The sequence below is a fragment of the Erinaceus europaeus genome, chromosome 23, assembly GCF_950295315.1.
Source record: "Erinaceus europaeus chromosome 23, mEriEur2.1, whole genome shotgun sequence".
NCBI lineage: Eukaryota > Metazoa > Chordata > Mammalia > Eulipotyphla > Erinaceidae > Erinaceus > Erinaceus europaeus.
In genome coordinates this window covers 8,048,541-8,068,743 of record NC_080184.1, presented here as the reverse complement: position 1 = coordinate 8,068,743, position 20,203 = coordinate 8,048,541, and the positions used below count along the sequence as shown (strand labels likewise).

Below are 20,203 nucleotides of genomic sequence, written 5' to 3'. Positions count from 1 at the left end.
TAGGTAGCATAATGGTTATGCAAAGAGACTCTCATGCCTGAAGCTCCCAAGTCCCAGGTTCAATCCCCCGCACCACCATAAGCCACAGCTGAGCAGTGCTCTGGTGTTTCTGTGTCTTTCTCTGCCTCTCTCTAAAAAATAAAATAGTCAAAAAAAAAAAAAAAAAAAGGAGAGAGAGAGATTGTTGTTGTGCAAAACAACACAGCTGCTCTACACAAAGTGCTGGGGCTCATTTTCCCCCCTTTGTTGCCCTTGTTGTTTATCATTGTTATTGCTGTCATTGTTGTTGGGTAGGAAAGAGAGAAATGGAGAGAGGAGGGGAAGACAGAGAGGGGGAGAGAAAGGTAGAAACTTGCAGACCTGCTTCACCAATTGTGAAGCGATCCTCCTGCAGGTGGGAAGCCAGGAGTTCGAACCTGGATCTTTAAGCTGGTTCTTGCGCTTTGTACTATATGCGCTTAACCCGCTGCGCTACTGCCCAACCCTGCACTTTATGATTTTACTAACTGAGTCCTGCATTATCCAATCAGGAAAGTAGCTGTGCATGTGGCAAGTGCTTCATCCAGCTCGATTCTAAAACAGTGGAAATGGACAGCTCTCTGTTCAGTGTGGGCTGCTGGAGGGATAAACTTTTAAAAAAAGATTTTATTTTATTGGCTGGGGAAATGGTGTCATAGTTGGAAAAAGGAATAAAAAACTAGATCAGGAAGGAGAATAGCTCCCAAATAGGAGAAAGTATATAAATATTGTTAACTGTAAACTCCATTGATTTAATATGAGGCTCATATTCTGCACATAAGCTTATGGAACCTCTGCATCCCTGTAGGTCTGGGCGGATGACCCCACCATGTGTCCTAGAGCCCCTACTCCCCAGAGCCCTGCCCCACTAGGTAGAGACAGGTTAGGAGTATGGATCGACCTGCCAACGCCCATGTTCAGTGGGGAAGCAATTACAGAAGCCAGACCTCCCACCTTCTGCGTCCCATAACAGTCCTGGATCCATACTCCCAGAGGGATAAAGAATAGGGAAGCTATCAGGGGAGGGGATTGGATATCGAGTTCAGGGGGTGGGAACTGTGTGGAATGATAACCCTCTTATCCTTTAGCCTTATCAATATTTCCATTTTATAAATAATTTTTTAAAAATATTTATTGGGAGCTGGGCAGTGGTGCACCCAGTTAAGAGCACAGAGTACTGAGGACAAGGGCGCACAAGGACTTTGGCTCGGGGGATAAGCAGTGAATCAGGTCTGCAGGTATCTCTTTCTCTTTCCCTCTCTACCTGACATTTCTCAATTTCTCTCTGCCCAATCCAATAAAATGAAATAATAATAATAATAAATAAATAAATAAACAGCAGTCAGGAACAGTGGGTTCATACTACAGGCACTGAGCCCTAACCCTAACCCCTAGAGGACAGAGAAAGAACAAGATATCACTAAGGTACATGTACTGCTGGGGACTGAACTTCAAACCTCATGCTTTATCAACTGTGCCACATCTAAGACCACAGGAGTGAATGTGTGTGTGTGTGTGTGTGTGTGTGTGTGTGTGTGTGTGTGTGTGTGTGTGTGTGTCATTACAAGGGCTTCAGCCCTCTGAGCTGATTTTATCAAATAGAGACAGAGGAAGATGGAGATAAGGATAGACACCATAGCAGTGAAGCTTTCTCCAGTGAGTTGGAAGTAGGCTCAAACTCAGGCCATGTCCATGACAAAGAAGCCACACTATTCAGGTGAGCTATCTTGCTGTTCCCAAGGAACTTTTTAAAAAAATTTTATTTATAAAAAGGAAACACTGGGAGTTGGGCTGTAGCGCAGCGGGTTAAGCGCAGGTGGCGCAAAGCACAAGGACCGGCATAAGGATCCCGGTTCCAACCCCGGCTCCCCACCTGCAGGGGAGTCGCTTCACAGGCGGTGAAGCAGGTCTGCAGGTGTCTGTCTTTCTCTCCTCCTCTCTGACTTCCCCTCCTCTCTCCATTTCTCTCTGTCCTATCCAACAACGACAACAACAATAATAACTACAACAATAAAACAACAAGGGCAACAAAAGGGAATAAATAAGTAAAATAAATATTAAAAAAAAAAGGAAACACTGACAAAACCACAGGATAAGAAGGGTGCAACTCCACACAATTCCCACCACCTGAACTCTGTATCCCCTCCCCTCCCGATAGCTGTCCTATTCTTTTTCTTTTTTTTTAATATTTATTTATTCCCTTTTATTGCCCTTGTTGTTTTATTGTTGTAGTTATTACTGTTGTTATTGATGTTGTTGTTGTTGGATAGGACAGAGAGAAATGCAGAGAGGAGGGGAAGACAGAGAGGAGGAGAGAAAGATAGACACCTGCAGACTTACTTCACTGCCTGTCAAGTGACTCCCCTCTAGTTGGGGAGCTGGGGACTCAAACCAAGATCCTTACACTGTGGTCCTTGCGCTTTGTGTCACTTGCACTTAACCTACTGAGCTACTGCCCAACTCTCAGCTTTCCTATTCTTTAACCCGCTGGGAGTATGGACTCAAGGTCATTGTAGGATGCAGAAGGTGGAAGGTCTGGCTTCTGTAATTGCTTCCCTGCTGAACAAGGGCGTTGACAGGTGGAACCATACTCCCAGTTTGTCTCTCTCTTTCCCTAGTGGGGCAGCAGGGCTCTGGGGAAACAGGGACCAAGGAACTTTTATTGTCTAGAATTTGGTCTTCATTATAGGTACTACTCATCCAAGTCTAAATGGAATACATTTTTATTTAGTTTCCCTTTATTTATTTTGTTGCCCTTGTTTTATTGTTATATTTATTGTTGTCGTCGTCATTGGACAGGAAAGAGAGAAATGGAGAGAGGAGGGGAAGACAAAGAGGGGGAGAGAAAGACACCTGCAGTCATGCTTCACCACCTGTGAAGCAACTCCCCTGAAGGTGGGGACCCAGGGGCTTGAAGCCATATCCTTATGCTGGTCCTTGCACTTTGTGCCACTTGCACTTAACCCACTCGCTCCCACCTAACTCCCTTGTCCTTTGATATTATTTGTATATAGCTGTGCCACCAGTTGCTTCTGTTCTCCTTGGTCTAAGCTTTTAAGAGAATATTTATACACTTTTCCCATATTTGGGAGCTACTTTCTTCCCAGATGCAGCTTCCTGGTCCTTTTTCCAGCCATAATATCATCTTCCCAGACAATAACGAGGCTCCACCTGCATATCAGATTTCAGGCTCGGGAAAACAAACAAAAAAGCTAGTATAGCCACAGTCCCTTTGGAATATAATTAAAATATGCCTACTAGATATCTACAGAACAGAGGACCCCCCCCAACTCTTCATCTGCATTACTCCAGCCTTTAGGTTCATGATTAGTCAACAACTTCTTTGGCTTTATATGTTAACTCTTTTTAAAAAAAAAAATTTATTTATTTACTTATTCCCTTTTGTTGCCCTTGTTTTATTGTTGCATTTATTCTTGTTGTTGTTATTGATATTATTGTTGTCGGATAGGACAGAGAGAAATGGAGAGAGGAGGGGAAGACAGAGAGGAGGAGAAAAAGACAGACACCTGTAGACTTGCTTCACTGCCTGTGAAGCGATTTCCCTGCAGGTGGGGAGTCGGGGTCTTGAACCGGGATCCTACGTTAACTCTTTTTTCAGCCACCAGGTTCCAGATGCTAGCATGACGCCAACCAGACTTCCCTATGCTACACCTGAGGAAGATGGGTCCTGATACTGGGGCAGCATGTAATGTTCCTACTCATGACCACAGAATGTGAGCTCAGATCTAGAGGAATGCAGAGGTCACATAGGCTCCTAAGCTAATTATGGGCCCCAGACCACATCAATTCGATGGGGTTTACAGTCAACAATATTTATATCCCTTTCCCATATTTGGGAGCTACTCTCTTCCCTATTCTAGCTTTCTGGTCCTCTTCCCAGCCATGACATCATCTCCTGAGACAATAACTTGCATCTACCTGCATATCAGATTTCAGGCTCAGGCAAAAAAACAAAACAAAACAAACAAAAACACTAGTATAGCTACAGGCCTTTTGAAATATAACCAAAATATGCCTACTAGCTATCAACATAATGGAGGGCCCTCCCCTCCAACACTTCATCTGCACTATTCCAGCCTTTAGGTCCATGATTATTCAACAATTTGTTTGGCTTTGCACTCTCTTTTCAGTCACCAGGTTCCAGATGCTAGCAGGATGTGACCAGACTTCCCCAGACAGACAAACCCACCAACATGGCTTGGAGCTCCGCTTCCCCAGAGCCCTTCCCCACTAGGGAGAAAGAGAGGCAGGTTAGGAGTATGGATCGACCTGTCAACGCCCATCTTCAGAAGGGGAAGCAATTACAGAAGCCAGACCTTCAACCTTTTGCATCCCACAGTGACCTTGCGTCCATACTCTCAGAGGATTAAAGAATAGGAAAGCTATCAGTGGAGGGGATGGGGTAGTTCTGGTTGTGGGAACCGTGCAAAGTTGTACCCCTCTTATCCTATGGTTTTGTCAATGTTTCCTTTTTATAAGTAAAAAATTTAAAAAATAAAAAATAAGTCAGTCTCAGTATCTGGCCATGCAACATCTGAACAGGCAGGTCTAGGAGGGTGAGGGAAGGTAGCACATGAACACTCCTGCTCCAGACTTTCACCTTTTGCAGGTCAGTCCCAGGACACTGGGAATCAATGAGGAGTAAGAAAGAACTGCCCTAGCAGCAGTAAAGTGGGTGATATCCAACAGAACTATCTGGAAACATTTATTTCCACTTCAAAATGGAACTTTAAATTGTGTTCATCAGAAATCTACAAATCACTCCCTTCCAGATGACTATAATTGCAAAGTAGATCTTGCTTTGACATCTGATGGCAGGACAATAGTTTGCTACCACCCTTCTGTGGACATTCCATATGAACACACAAAGCCTATCCCTCGACCAGACCCTGTACATAATCACGGAGAGACATATGATCAAATTCTAAAATCTAGGTTAGAAGAAAACAGTGGAAACCTGGATCAGGGAGCCATGAGAGAGCAGCTTAGCAGAATGTTCTTTACTACCAAGCACCGCTGGTATCCTCACAGACAGTTTCATAGACGCCGAAAGAAGTTGAACCCTCCAAAAGACAGATGATGTTGAGATTCACAGGAATCAAAAAGAAATCTTACTCTGTGTCTCACTTGCCTTTTGGGAAGAGGTAGTCTGGTGTATCCAGGAAATGTTATATAATAAAAAATAATAAAGTATCTTTTCATATACTGAAAAAAGAAAGAACTGCCCACCAAGCAGGCACTCTGCCGTGGAGTTGGTTATGTGGGTTTCAGGGAATATAGGCACTGTTTACATAACAATAAGTTAACAGGGGATCTGGGAGGTGGCGCATCTTGTTAAGCGCACATGGTGGAAAGCGCATGGACCAGCATCAGGATCCCGGTTCGAGCCCCCGGCTCCCCACCTGCAGAGGGGTCACTTCACAGGCAATGAAGTAGGTCTGCAGGTGTCTGTCTTTCTCTATCTTTCTCTCCCCCTCGTCTCTCCATTTCTCTCTGTCCTATCCTACAACAACAACATCAATAACAACAATAATAATAACTACAACAATAAAACAAGGGCAACAGAAGGGAATAAATAAGTATTAAAAAATAAATAAAGTAAGTAAGTTAACAGATATGTCATAATAAAATGAATTACAGATTCTGACTTAGGAGTCCAGGGTGGATTCTGAGTGTACATTTCCAGGAAGACATTAATAAATATGCCAAGAGATGTAATTATGAGAAACAAAGAGGTAAAACTTTCAAGTCTTTTTGGATGACTTTCAAGGGATTTTATAGCAATTATAGGTACAAATATAGTATGATCAGTGTTAACACTTGTCTACTTAAATAGTTCTAGTTACTATATATTCTGTTTTTCATAAATGTATGCTACCCTAAAAAATAATCTATGGGTATTCCGGCAGTAGCGCAGCGGGTTAAGTGCACGTGGCGCAAAGCGCAAGGACCCGCCTAAGGATCCAGGAGCCCCTGGCTCCCCACCTGCAGGGGAGTCACTTCACAAGTGGTGAAGCATGTCTGCAAGTGTCTATCTTTCTCTCCCCCTCTCTGTCTTCCCTTCCTCTCTCCATTTCTCTCTGTCCTATCCAACAACGACATCAATTACAACAATAAAACAACAAGGGCAACAAAAGGGAATGAATAAATAAAATATATAAAAAAATAAATTAAAAAATTGTGGAGATCATGATTTTACTTTCAGTCAAATTGTGGGGACAACAAACAAAATGTTTTACATAAAGTTGCTATTGTTTCTGACTTTTTAATTCCCTTTTGTTGCCCTTGTTGTTTTATTGTTGTAGTTACTGATGTCGTCATTGTTGGACAGGACAGAGAGAAATGGAGAGAGGAAAGGAAGACAGAGAGGGAGAGAGAAAGACACCTGTATATCTGCTTCACCACTTGTGAAGCGACTCCCCTGCAGGTGGGTACCGGGGGCTCAAACCGGGATCCTTACACTGCTCCTCATGCCCGCTGCGACCTCCCAACCCCCACTGACTTGTATTTCACTGAAAATATCTGCTACAGTTACTTGTGATGTTATACTTCTGATGTTTAAGACCCTCAATACAGGGTAATTATTTCATTCCTGGTTTCTTTTTCCTAGATGATAAAGAGATAAACAGAGTAAAGAGCTAGTGATGTTACTTTGGAATAAAATGGACTGAGGCCTGGGGTTCATTTTAACTTCAATTTGAAAAATAAAGTGGTATCTCCAGGGCACAAAGGTGAGAGGTTGAATTTTCTAAAACAAACAAAAATTGAGAGAAAGCAGTTGCCAGATTAAGATATTCTGTACATATTTTAGGAAATCTATCTGTGATCACTAAGAATCATGTCTATGTTCCAGTGGAGGTTTCGTGTAGAGAGCACTTGAAGTGTGTGAGTGCAGTTAACTTAGTGGTGGAAGAAATGCACACCAGGTGTCTGATACACAGAAGGCCATGTCACAGGGACTCTTGTAACAAAGAATATGAATCTTATTAAGAGTCATTTTTTTGTTTTTTTTTCAGGGTCTAATCTTAAGAACAAATCCCAGAATTTGTGGTCTGGGTGGTTGAGCTATGGATAAGGCATTGGACTCTCAAGCATGAGGTCCTGAGTTCAGTCCCTGGTAGCACATGTACCAGAGTAATGTCTTATTCTTTCTCTCTCTCCTCCCCTCTTTCTCATGAATAAATAAATAAAATCTTAAAAAATATATATATATCCCAGAACCTCACCTCTCTAGAGCAAAAGATAGAAACAGACTGGAGGTATAAAGATCAACTTGTCAATGTCCATGTCCAGTAGAGAAGCAATTATAGAAGCCAGGACTCCTTCCTTTTACGCCACCCAAAGAACTTTGGTTCATACTGCCAGAGCGAGAAAATAGTGGTGGAGGATGACAGAGGGCTCTAGACCACAAAATCGACCAGAACCCAAAATGTTTGTCACCAGAAATTTTGGGTTTTTTGTACCATCACTGGAAGAGAAACAGATCTAGAAAACACCAAAGGAAGTCAGGCACTGTTTTACTTAACTGAGAGAGGAGGGGGAAAAAGGAAGGATATTCAGAAGCAGTAATAGGTGTATGTGTGATTTAGAAAACCAGTGAAGGAAGGTCCACTGAAAAAAATGGGATATATATTCAACCAATATTTGTGACCTTGGGAGAACTATTAGTTTCCACTGGAGGGAATAGGGCCACAGAAAACTGGTGTTGGGAGCGGTGTGGAATTATTCCACTATTATCTTAAAATTATGTGAGTCTCGAACCCCGGCTCCCCACCTGCAGGGGAGTCGCTTCACAGGCGGTGAAGCAGGTCTGCAGGTGTCTATCTTTCTCTCCCCCTCTCTTTCTTCCCGTCCTCTCTCCATTTCTCTCTGTCCTATCCAACAATGACAACAACAATAATAACTACAACAATAAAACAACAAGGGCAACAAAAGGGAATAAATAAATAAAATAAATATTAAAAAAAAAATTATGTGAGTCACTGGGAGTCAGGCGGTAGCTCAGTGGGTTAAGTGCACATGGTGCAAAGCACAAGGATCCCGGTTTGAGCCCCTGGCTCCCCACCTGCAGGAAAAGTCGCTTCACAGGTAGTGAAGCAGGTCTGCAGGTGTCTTTCTCTCCCCCTCTGTCTTCCCGTCCTCTCTCCATTTCTCTCTGTCCTATCCAACAATGACAGCATTAATAACAACAACAAAACAAGGGCAACAAAAGGAGGGGAAGCAAATTTTTTAAATGTTAAAAAAAAAATTAAGTCACTAACAAAAAAACATTTTTATAAAATTGGACTCGCCGTGAAGTCCAGCTTTAATATCTATACATAATAATAGTAATAACAATAATAATAATTTATCTATCAACTTACATTTATGGTAGTAGTGTCTCTATTCTATGAAGCCTATTGAGCCAACTCAAGGGTGTGTAAATTCTCCTTCCCTAGGTGGGCACACAGACCCTGCTTGATGGACAGCTCTGTCTTCCCCTCACTGACTCCCTGTGCCATGGATTGGCCTGCAGAAGGGCAGGGTCTAAGCAGAGGTCCTCATGTGTGTCGCTGCCTTCACCCTTCTGGAATATTCACTTCTGACCCTGTACTGTCAGCTCCCCAGCTTTTCATTTTGTTGTACTTCTACAGAAATTTTCTTCCAGAATACCATGCTTTAAGAACTTCCTGTACCGTCTCTCTGCTCTGTCACACCAACCAGATCCTTTAAGGGAATGTCACTGATTCCTGCCACCTGATGCCAGGGCTCACAGCCTCTGCTACACCGCCCTTCCCATGTGCTCTGGATACACCAGAGACCTGTGCACCTACCCTTTACAGCTCTTCCTTCCATCTCCACAGAGAGGAACAGGGTAGGGGTGAATGTGGTATGGAGAATAATATGAGAAGAGACGAGGAGACTGGGGCTCCCTGGCCACCATTCTCTTTGGATCTGTGAAGCGTCACCCTGATCTTATCTCTGTAGTTTCTGCTAAATCTGCACGTTGCACTGGATCTGGGCCTCTAGGAACTCCTGGGCCTTCTGATTCTCCTCAGATGCCTGAGAAGGACATCAGTGGTAGCAGTCCCTTTATCTCCATCCCAGTCCTTCCCCTTCACTCCATGTTCTGGCATAATCACGGCTTCCTAACTAAAGAGGAAGAGTGCGTCTCTGTGAGGATCCTTCAGACCTGAGCCCAAGCTGTGAGCACAGAACATGACCCATGTCATCAGCTTTGATTGCACCAACTTCTCTGCTGCAGGGAGGGACACACAGACAGGGGAGGGAATACTGACTCTCATGGGTGTGTCCTTAGAATAGTCTCAGGAGAAATGAGAGTATCTGGACCCGGGAAGAAAGATTTTACACCCAGAGAATGTTACAGAACTATGGACACCTGCTATTCTTGGGTGAAGAAGTTTTATAAGAAATAAGACTTTTGTTTGTTTTTTACCAGCTTCATACAGAGATTTGGAAACTTTGTTTTTTTTCCAAAATTCACACATATTCCAAAGTAAAGGAAGTTCTACAGTGGATGTCTCTAGCTTCAATATTTCTACTGACTGACTCCAAACTAGATCTATTGATTTATTTATTTTTATAAGTAACAAATGGTGCACCTAATTAAGGGCACACGTTATCACGTGAAGGACTTGAGTTGAAGCCCCAGGTGTCTACCTGCAAGGGCGAAGCTTTATGAGTAATGAAGTGGTGCTACAGTCTCTTTCCCCCCAGCTCCCTCCCTCACAGTTTCTCTCTGTTCTATAAATAAATAATAAATAACAGGGAGTCGGGCAGTAGCTCAGCAGGTTAAATGGACGTGGCACAAAGTGCAAGGACCAGCATAAGGATACAGGTTCAAGCCCCAGCTCCCCGCCTACAGGGGAGCCGCTTCACAGGCGGTGAAGCAGGTCTGCAGGTGTCTATCTTTCTCTCCTCCTCTCTGTCTTCCCCTCCTCTCTCCATTTCTCTCTGTCCTATCCAACAACGACGACATCAATAACAATAATAACTACAACAATAAAACAACAAGGACAACAAAAAGGGAATAAATAGGGAGTCAGGCAGTAACACAGTGGCTTAAGCGCATGTGGCGCAAGGACCCAGTAAAGATCCCGGTTCAAGCCCCCAGCTCCCCACCTGCAGGGGAGTCGCTTCACAGGTGGTAAAGCAGGTCTGCAGGTGTCTAACTTTCTCTCCCCCTCTGCCTTCCCCTCCTCTCTCCATTTCTCTCTGTCCTATCCAACAATGACAACATCAACAACAACAATAACTACAATAATAAATATTTTTTAAAAGGGAATAAATAAGTATAAAAAAGGTTTGTGTGTCATTACAATTCTTTAAAATAATAATAATAAATAATAATATTTTTAGATCTGTATTGGGGTACCCCCAAAAAAGAAAAGAAAAGAAAAGAAGTAGTCACTCCAACACAGAACTGTGTTGAAGATAAAAATCATCAATTGCAGGGCTGGGCGGTAGCACAGCAGGTTAAGTGCAGGTGGCACAAAGTACAAGGACCAGCATTAAGGTTCCTGGTTCAAGCTCCCCGGCTCCCCACCTGCAGGAAAGTCGCTTCACAAGTGGTGAAGCAGGTCTGCAGGTATTTATCTTTCTCTCCTCCTCTTTGTCTTCCCCTCCTCTGTCCATTTTTCTCTGTCCTATCCAACAACAATAACTACAGCAACAATAAAAAAAAAGGGCAACAAAAGGGAATAAATAAATATAAAAAAAAAGAGGGAAAGAACAGAATGCTGCTCAACTCTGGAATAGGCAGTACATATTCAAGGATCAAACTTGGTACTTCAAGAATGGTAAGGTTCTCTACAACTGAGATATCAGGAGGTTTTCCCTTTCCTTTCCTATCTATCTCCTTCCTCTAAAATTATCTCTGTCTCTAATCAATAATATGTAAAAAGATGAGGAAGAAGAGGAGGAGGAGGAGAAAAAGGAAAAGAAACTGAGCCTCCTCTCCTGGCAAAATGGGCTTCATTACACTACAGAAGAACGTGGACAAGCACTCTAAAATGCTTTACTTTTAAAGTAGGTGAAATACAGATAAGCCCGACAAATCAAGGATAGTATGTTAGCATTTGAGATTTGAAACACATCGCATTCAGGAGAAAAAGATGACACAGCCTTTGATCTGGAACAGGTCACTTACCTGAAGAACCTCTAATTTCTCCTCCGTCTCTGACTTCCTTTTCTGGCCAGAAAATGAACTGTAGTCACAGCAGCACGTTGGGAATATGCTTTAAAATCCACCAGCACAGATTTTTCACTTGATAACGCTGCACCTAGAGCCAGGAAATTATAAACATAAAAGGTTCTGGTCGGAGAGGTGGCACAGCAGATAAAAGAATTGGCCTCTCAAGCATGAGGTGCTTAGTTCAATCCCTGGCAGCAGACATACCAGAGTGACATCTGGTTCTTTATCTCTCTCTGCCTAGCATTCTTCATGAATAAATAAATAAAATTTGGAAAAAAATTAAAGGCTTAACTTTCTAGTCTTTTTAAAAATATATACATTTTATTTAATTTAATGGGATAGGTACAGAGAGAAAGACACAGAAACACCAGAGGACTGCTCAGCTCTGGCTTAGGGTGATGCTGGGGATTGAACCTGAGAACTTGAAGCTGTGGGCATAAAAGTCCTTTGCGTAACCATTATGCTGTCTCCCCAGGCCAACTTTCTAGTCTTTTTAAAAGGAGAGATTCATTAACAATGAGAACCTCTATGGAACCCACAATGTTTCTCCAACCTGTTTTTAAGATCTTTCCAACTGGCAAATGTTGCTGCTTCAATGGGGAATGTGAACTGCACTGACCTACTCACCTAGACCCATGTGGAGCAGAGCAGATCTTTTAATGTCTCTTTCAACCAAAGCCTGTGCTCAGCTCTGCTAAACTGCCTGAGAGCCTTAGTGCTTAACCCAAGTCTCAGCTTAACACTCACTGCCTGGAGCACTAACTGAAATGAAAGGTGAAAGACAAGAGCCAGATTGTTCCTCTTAAATGTGGAATCCAGAAGACTAGAACCATGTGTGGGTGAGAAAATAGATCCCTGAAGTATTATAATTTTGGGAAACACTGTCAAATCACTATAACAAATTAAAATAGACTGATTTTCTCAACTCCTAGCTACAAATGAATGATAGCATACATATTAAAAAAAAAAAAAAAAGACCAAAAAGGGGGCTGGCAGTAGCACAGCTGGTTATACACACATGATGTGAAGTGCAAGGACCAGCATTAGGATCCAGGTTCCAGCCCCTGGCTCCCTACTTGCAGGGGGGGGTCATTTCACAAGTAGTGAAACAGCTCTGCAGGTGTTCATCTCTCTCTCCTTCTCTCTGTCTTCCCCTCCTCTCTTGATTTCTCTCTGACCTATCCAACAACAATAATAATAACAACAACAATAGACAATAAGGGCAACAAATGGGAAAAAAAAGCCTCCAGGAGTAGTGAATTACTAGTGCAGGCATAGAGCCCAGCAATAACCCTGGAGAAAAAAAGAGAGAGAGAGAGAAAATAAACTGGAATGATATTATTGGGGAAAATTATATTGATAGATGACCTATCTGAAAATCTCATTTCTGAATGAGGTTAAATATCATAATGGTTATGCAGAAAGAATCATGCCCGAGGGCTCCAAAGTTTGAGGTTCCGGTCCCTGCATCTAAATAAGCCGGATCTGAGCAGTGCTCTGGTAAACTATTCAAAAAATATTATATATATATATATATATATATACCTAATCTTAAAGGGAATTATGGGACAAATGACCTGTAAACTTTACTTCTGAAGTGCTAATGAGCCTAGAAATCATAGAGTACTAAGGGTTAATTAATTTAATCTTATCTAATTACTGAAATTAAATTCATTAAATTTGAAAACTGTGATCTTCCAGTTTCCCTAGTCCATAATAAATTAATTTTAAAATTGTGATACTGGGAGTCGGGCTGTAGCTCAGCGGGTTAAGCGCAGGTGGCACAAAGCACAAGGACCAGCATAAGGATCCCGGTTCGAACCCCGGCTCCCCACCTGCAGGGGAGTCGCTTCACAGGCAGTGAAGCAGGTCTGCAGGTGTCTATCTTTCTCTCCTCCTCTCTGTCTTCCCCTCCTCTCTCCATTTCTCTCTGTCCTATCCAACAACGACAACAATAATAACTACAACAATAAAACAACAAGGGCAACAAGAGGGAATAAATAAATTAAATAAATATTTTTAAAAATTTTGATACTGTTGTTACATCATGAGGCCCATTATTTATTATCTTTTTCTTTCTCTTTTTAAATTTTTAATTTATTTTTCCCTTTTGTTGCCTTTTTTTGTTGTTGTTGCTGTAATTATTGTTGTTGTTATCGTAATTGTTGGATAGGACAGAGAGAAATGGAGAGAGGAGGGGAAGACAGAAAAGGGGAATGAAAGACAGACACCTACAGACCTGCTTCAACGTTTGTGAAGTGACACCCTCACAGGTTGACTCCCTCACAGGTGGGGAGCCTGTGCCTGGAACACAGAATCTTATGCCGGTCATTGCGCTTCACGCCACGTGGGCTTAACCCGCTGTGCAACTGCTAGACTCCCCATTACTTATTATCTTTTTTTTAATATATTTTATTTATTTTCCCTTTTGTTGCCCTTGTTTTGTTTTATTGTTATTGTACATGATGTCGTTGCTGTTGGATAGGACAGAGAGAAATGGAGAGAGGTGGGACGGGGAAGACAGAGAGGGGGAGAGAAAGATAGACATCTATAGACCTGCTTCACCGCCTGTGAAATGACACCCCTGCGCTACCGCCCGAATCCCCCATTAGTTAGTATCTTAACATCCTTCTCAGTGCTGCTCCTTTCCTAGAGGCACTGCTGGGAGCCTCAGCTACAGTGCTGAAAAAGAAGTAGGTCCCAAAGAATTGATTCATACATCTTGACACTTCCTACTAGTGGCATAAAGTCCTCCAACTGCTAGTACATGAAGAATCTACAGAACCTCTAATTCCATATATATACAGACAAATGGGGGAGGGAGTCATAGCCATAAAAGTTTATGATCTTAAATATTTGGAAACTTTCTCTGTTACTGAAAAAAAGGATATACACTCCTTATTTTCTACACAATAACACATCTTATAACCAGAATTGAACACACTCATGTGTTTCAGGTCATATTATATATACAGCACTGAGTTAAAATCTGATTACAGGAGCAAAGTGGTAGTGGACCTGGTTGAGTACACACATTGCAGTGCTCAAAGACCTGGGTTCAACTCCTGGTCCCCATATGATAGAGGAGAGTTTCAGAATGGGAGCAGCAGCACTGCATGTGTATCTCTCTTATCCTCTCTATCTCCTACTACCCTCCCAGTTTCTTTGTCTCTAGGCAAAAATCAATCAACAAAAAATATCTTTATTGAATTTTAACAGTAGGCTAAAATTGTTAATACATCTCTAATAATGACTACTCCAAAGGGAGGTTAGGCAACATGCTCTACCACTCGAGGAACATGGGTCCTGAAATTAGTGCAGCCTACAATGTTCCTAGCTGTGACCACAGAATGCAAGCTCAGACCTACAGGGATGCAGAGGTTACACAGGCTCCTGTGCTGACTATGGGCCCCAGTTCAAATTGATAGGGTTTACAGTCAACAATATTTACATACTTTTCCCATATTTGGGAGCTACTCTCTTCCCGGATCCAGCTTTCTAGTCCTTTTTCCAACTATGACACCATCTCCCCAGATGATACCTTGGGACTATCTATCTGCATGTTAGCTGTCAGACTCAGACAAAAACTGATAAAGTTAAGGGTCCTTGGAATATACCTAAAACAGACACACCAGCTTTTTCCAAAGTGGAGACCCTAAATTTTATCTGCAGCATTCTTGCCTTTAGATTCCTGACTACTTAACAATTTCTTCTGCTTTATATCTTAATGCTTGTTTAGCCACCAAGTTCCAGATGCTACCATGACAGAAACCTGATCCCTGGGCAGATGGCCTCACTGATATGCCCTGCTTCCCCAGAGCCCTGCCACACTGGGGAAAGAGAAAGACAAGCTAGGAGTATGGATCTACCTGCCAACGCCCATGTTCAGCAGAGAGGCAATTACAGAAGCCATAACTTCTACCTTCTGTTCCCCATAATGACCCTGGGTCCATGCTCCCAGAGGGATAAAGAATAGGAAAGCTTTCAAGGGAGGGGGTGGGGTATGGAAGCCTGGTGATGGGAAATGTGTGAAATTATATCCCTCTTATTCTATAGTCTTACCAATATTTCCATTAATAAAGAAAAAAAGAAAGAATATAACAGTGGATATGTAAATTATTTTCCTATCTGAGACTTTCAATTCTCTGGTTCAATGTGTAGACTACCATAAGTCAGAACTGAACAGTGCTCTAACACAAGAAATAACAAATTCTGATTCCCAGCTGGAAACAGGCAGTGGGCAGGACTCACACTCCACTGGAGGTACTCTTAATTGTGAGAACACTTTTCATCTATCTCGTCATGCCCCACTCTTTAAGGTGGGGAGCTAGCTGCTTATGTTTCTCCAACAAATTCATTAGGAGACAAGCCAATCCTGAGACACTTGTTAAATTCACGTTTCAGGCCAGAATAAATTGAATAAAAACAAAATGCAACTGCTCCACAGACAACAGAAATTCAAAATCGGAAGAAACATGCTGAGATCAGATGCCCCCACCCCCACCCACAGGGACAGAACTGAACTTGCTCAAGTCGACTGCCTGCGGTGGACTCACAAATGGACATCTGAGAACCTTCCCCAACACCAGACTTCCCATGCTGCCAAAAACAGCCTTGAACCAAGACCCCATAACACTTTTCCAGCCTAGCTCAGCATGCAGCTCTCAAGCTCCCCTCCACCCTCCACCCTGCTACTCTATCCAGGAGAGTTGCTCCTCACAAACTGAGATTAAAGTGTGACTGGGTGAGAGTGGGTCACCACTCTCTTAAACATAACTAGCTCCACCTTGACCTAAATCCAAACCTGTGAAAGTCCCAAGCTGTAGAAAATTGTAAAACTTGCTGAAATGCTTTACTGCCAGAGGCCATGTCCCCCATCCCCCACCCATATTTTCCAAACAATATGTAGACCTCATTGTTCCAATGTTCTCCTAACAGATCCCCGTGACCTCAGTAACAGGCTGTCCTAACCACATTTTTGGCTTCTGTAACCATGCTTGCTTCCTGCATCTCTGTCATGTTGTTCCCAGTAAGGATATGGTTTTTCCCTATAAGAAAACTTGCTTGAATGAGAGCTCAGGACTGCACTGTGAGCAGTGCTTTAGCTGTGAGTGTACTCACCAGCCGGCTGAATTCTCAATTTGGCTGAACTGGTCTCAGGTAGTCTCTGATGCTTACTTACCCTATAACAAAAGCTGGCTTTGTCTGCTCTGGCTGTCTTGTCTGGATCTCATTTCTCTAACACTATCATTAAGAAAAAATAAATGAGAAAGAATTAAATAATTCCTTAGTCTATATCTACTGAAACTCCAGATCCCAAGGAAGGCAGCACAATCACAGCTGCATTGGACCCTACTGGATACAGCAGGGTGCTGACAGGCATGCTGACTCCCCAACATGACCATCTTGCCTGTGGTCAGCAAGTCCCTCCCTGCTCCTCCAACCTGGGTCAGGAACCTGAGTCTAGATCCCAGGACCTTCAGTAGAGGAAGGGACTGCACCCATGACCCCAGAAAGAAAAGATTTGGGAAATGAATAGGAATCCCACCCCCTGCCAATACAGCAAACTGAGTTTAGCAACACAACAAAAGATCAGGACAGGCCAAAGGGAATCCATTCCAGGGGTAGTTTGGAGATGGAGGGGTAGATTGGCAGGGAAGGAGAGGCCCTAACAAGTGGCTGCTTCCCAAAATTTGCTAACGGATCTTGAAATAGTTAAAGAGAGGTTAGACTGTTACAAATAATGTCCTATCAAAATTAATTGTCAAGGCAAAAGATAAGGAGTTAAAGCAAGGAATTTATTATTTTGCAAAAGGACCAGCACCCAACAGTGGCAGTCAGGCAGCAGCAAACCACCACCCCCCCCCAGCTCCCTGACTTTTCCCCTTCTTTTATATCTAATACAGATAATACAGAACTGTCTCCTCCCCTTTGGACTGTGCTCACAATCTCCTCATTGTCTAAAAGAGGAAAAGAAGAGTACTGGAGGGGCTCTATTAGAGGATTCGCAAGCCCATTTAAGTAAAAAATTTCAGACCTAAAGAGTACAGAATTAGTGAGCACAAGTGGTTATAGATAACAACTTATAAAAAATTTTTTTCTTTGTACTAAATCATTTTATTCTTTGTTCCTTTGTAGAGAAAGTGTAGCCATGCCTTACAAGGCTAAATGTGGACAAGGGGATGAATGCCATTGCCTTATATGGGAAGGTATGTGAAGACATATGGAATTGGATATGTAACGGCAACTGCTAGTCACCAGCTTTTGTACTCCCTGATTGCCTGCTCTGCTAGGCACCGATGCAATTGCACCAGCCAAGTTACTTAGAGGCCTAAGCCTAAAAGGCTGGGAGGTGGGGAAGGGGCTGGTGATCCTCTATAAATATCTGACACCAAGCTCTTGATGTAAATAGTTTCTCCTTTTCTGAACTTTTGGTTCTCTGGCCTTGTTTGCTGCTTCAGTCTCAAGCAACCCCTCTAAATCTCAGCCAGGATGAGCCACACTCACAATATGCCGTCCAGGTGCTGAACTCTCTGAAGATTCCTCCTTAAGGTCCAAGTCAGCAGGAGATAAGAGTGATAGAGAAAAATAAAAGAAATGTAGAGAAAAACAAGGGTCCCCCAGAAACACAAGATCGCTAATGCGTCTTACTTCCTGGAGTGTCTTTCATTTGAGAGTACTGCTCACCAGAAATCCAGATTGGACAGAGAGCGGGCCACGGTCACTGACTCAGAATCTAATTGGGTGAAGGTCTTGCCACACAGACAACTATTCGTCACTGTCATTGGATAATGTGCAAATCCATCAAGCTGGAAACAAGGTACAGCCCCCACTCCGTAATATCCAATCAAAATGAAATATTTCTTTTTCCCTATGGACCTCTATAGAGGGTGTGCCTGGAGAACAGTTAAAGCAAAAAAAAAAAAAAAAAAAAAAATGGCGCTAACCATTCTCTTGAATATCCGTTTTATAAAAGTTTTAGTAATGGGAGCCAGTGGGTGAGGCAGCGGCTTAAGCGCACATGGCGGGAAGCGCACGGACCGGCATCAGTATCCTAGTTCGAGCCCCCGGCTCCGCACCTGCAGGGGGTTCGCTTTACAGGCGGTGAAGCAGGTCTGTCTTTCTCTCCCCTTCTCTGTCTTCCCCTCCTCTCTCCATTTCTCTCTGTCCTATCCAACAACGACGATAACAACAACAATAATTACAGCAACAACAACAACAAAAAGGCAACAAAAGGGGGGAAAAAAAAGTCTTAGCACTTAAAAACCTACACTTCCACCAGCTTCTGCATCCCCTTGGTTTACTGTGCTCACTCTATTTCCTGAGGTGTAACATGTGACCCCCACACCCTGTGAACTTTGTGCTGCTCTCTGCTGGGCCGCTGGCTCAGAGCTGGGCTTCAGGAGCACAGTGGTGGCTGCTGCCTGGAAAGCTGCATGCCAGCATCCTGTGGCTATTTCAGGATCAAGAATCTGAACCAACCTCTGCAATCAAGAAGGAGGAACATTATTAACATTTAGGGGACACAGAAAGAGCTTGTGTTCTTAAAGAAACATCCCCCCCCCCCAAAAAAAGGAGTAGGTACAGTTTATCCATGGAGCTGAAGGCTGAGGGCAGAAAGCATTCTCACCAGAAAAGCAGAGGCTGCATGGTTAAGGGGGTGGCTCAAGGATGGTTGCCTTAGTTATTGTTATCTTTACCTGCTTAGCTGAGTGTGGGGAAAGTTAGCCTCAGTTCTTAGAAGTTTCATGACCTATCATGATAAGATGATCTCTCCCAGGGAGGGGAGATCTTCCTCAAGTTCTTCTGTTATTTATTTAGTTAATTTTATTAATATTATTTTTACCAGAGCACTGATCAGCTCTGGCTTATGGTGGTGTGGGACTTCTGAAAATCAGGCATGAGAGTCTCTTTGCATAACCATTATGCTATCTATCTCTGCCCTAGTTAACTCCTTTTCCACTTCATGGTCACCAAGAACTGCTCTGCTCTGTTGTCTGTAAGTTCACAGACAAACATGAATGGGTAAAAAAGAAAGTGGTATGGGGGGGGGTAGGTGGCAGTGCACCTGGCTGAGTGCATGTTACAATGCACTAGGACCCAGGTTGGAGCCCCCAGTCCCCACATATATATATGTGTGTGTGTGTGTGTGTGTGTGTGTGTGTGTGTAAATGTTTAAAAAAAAAAAAAAAAAGGAAGAAAGGAAGGAAGGAAGAAGAGAAAATGTGGTCCGGGAGGTGGCACAGTGGATAAAGCATCGGACTCTCAAGCATGAGGTCCTGAGTTCAATCCCTGGCAGCACATGTATCAGGCTGATGTCTGGTTCTTTCTCTCTTCTCCTATGTTTCTCATTAAATAAATTTTAAAAAAAGAAAAAAAGGGGGGGTGTGGGGTGGTAGCACAGCAGGTTAAGTGCACATGGTGCGAAGCACAAGGACTGGCGTAAGGATGCCAGTTCTAGCCCCTGGCTCCCCACCATAAGCCAGATCTGATGAGTACCATGGTTAAAATATATATAATGATAATAATAATAATGAAAAGATGGCTTCAGGTAGATTCCTCATGCAGGCACCAATCCCAGAGATAACCCCAGTGGCAATAAAAAGTAAATTAAAATAAACTGAATATGAAAAATTGGTGGTCTTGTGTGACTCCAACTTCTCTTCCTTCTTATTCCTCCTTCCACAAATATGTTGGTTCTGATAGATGACCTCTGATTAACAGAAGGCTTTCCTGGACTCTTAGCATGCTTCTTGTTTGTTTGTTTTACCAGAGCACTGTTCAGCTCTGGTTTATGGTGTTGTGGGGGACTGAATCTAGGACTTTGAATCCTCAGGCTTCAGAGTCTGTTTGCATAACCATTAAGCTATCTACCCTTGCCCCAATACCTAGCATTTGACTCTTTTTTAATATTTATTTATTATTTATTTCATTTTGTTGCCTTTGTTGTTTTATTGTTGTAGTTATGAT

General features: G+C 42.8%; 2 protein-coding genes across 2 annotated transcripts in view; one reads left to right on the top strand and one right to left on the bottom strand.

Annotated features, from left to right (window-relative positions):
• LOC103123868 (zinc finger protein 14-like) overlaps positions 1–18,383 on the bottom strand; it is a 116,194-nt gene extending 97,811 nt beyond the window's left edge. The window contains exons 1-2 of the mRNA XM_060182144.1: positions 17,741–18,383; positions 11,189–11,321 (exon numbers count right to left, since the gene is read on the bottom strand). The gene's annotated coding sequence lies outside the window, so the exon portion shown is untranslated. The remainder of the gene's footprint in view (positions 1–11,188; positions 11,322–17,740) is intronic.
• Positions 1,705–5,260, top strand: LOC103123867 (large ribosomal subunit protein mL42-like). Its single transcript, XM_060182445.1, has 2 exons — positions 1,705–1,735; positions 4,686–5,260. Exons 1-2 carry the CDS (start codon positions 1,705–1,707, stop codon positions 5,117–5,119), a joined length of 465 nt encoding a protein of 154 aa, XP_060038428.1. The 3' UTR covers positions 5,120–5,260.
• Positions 18,384–20,203: the final 1,820 nt, after the last annotated feature.

Excerpts from the sequence above, each read along its gene's own strand:
- LOC103123867 (XM_060182445.1), top strand. The coding sequence starts at position 1,705 with ATGTCCATGACAAAGAAGCCACACTATTCAG. Across the intron at positions 1,736-4,685 it reads AAAGAAGCCACACTATTCAG|AAAGAACTGCCCTAGCAGCA; the intron begins GTGAGCTATCTT and ends ATGAGGAGTAAG.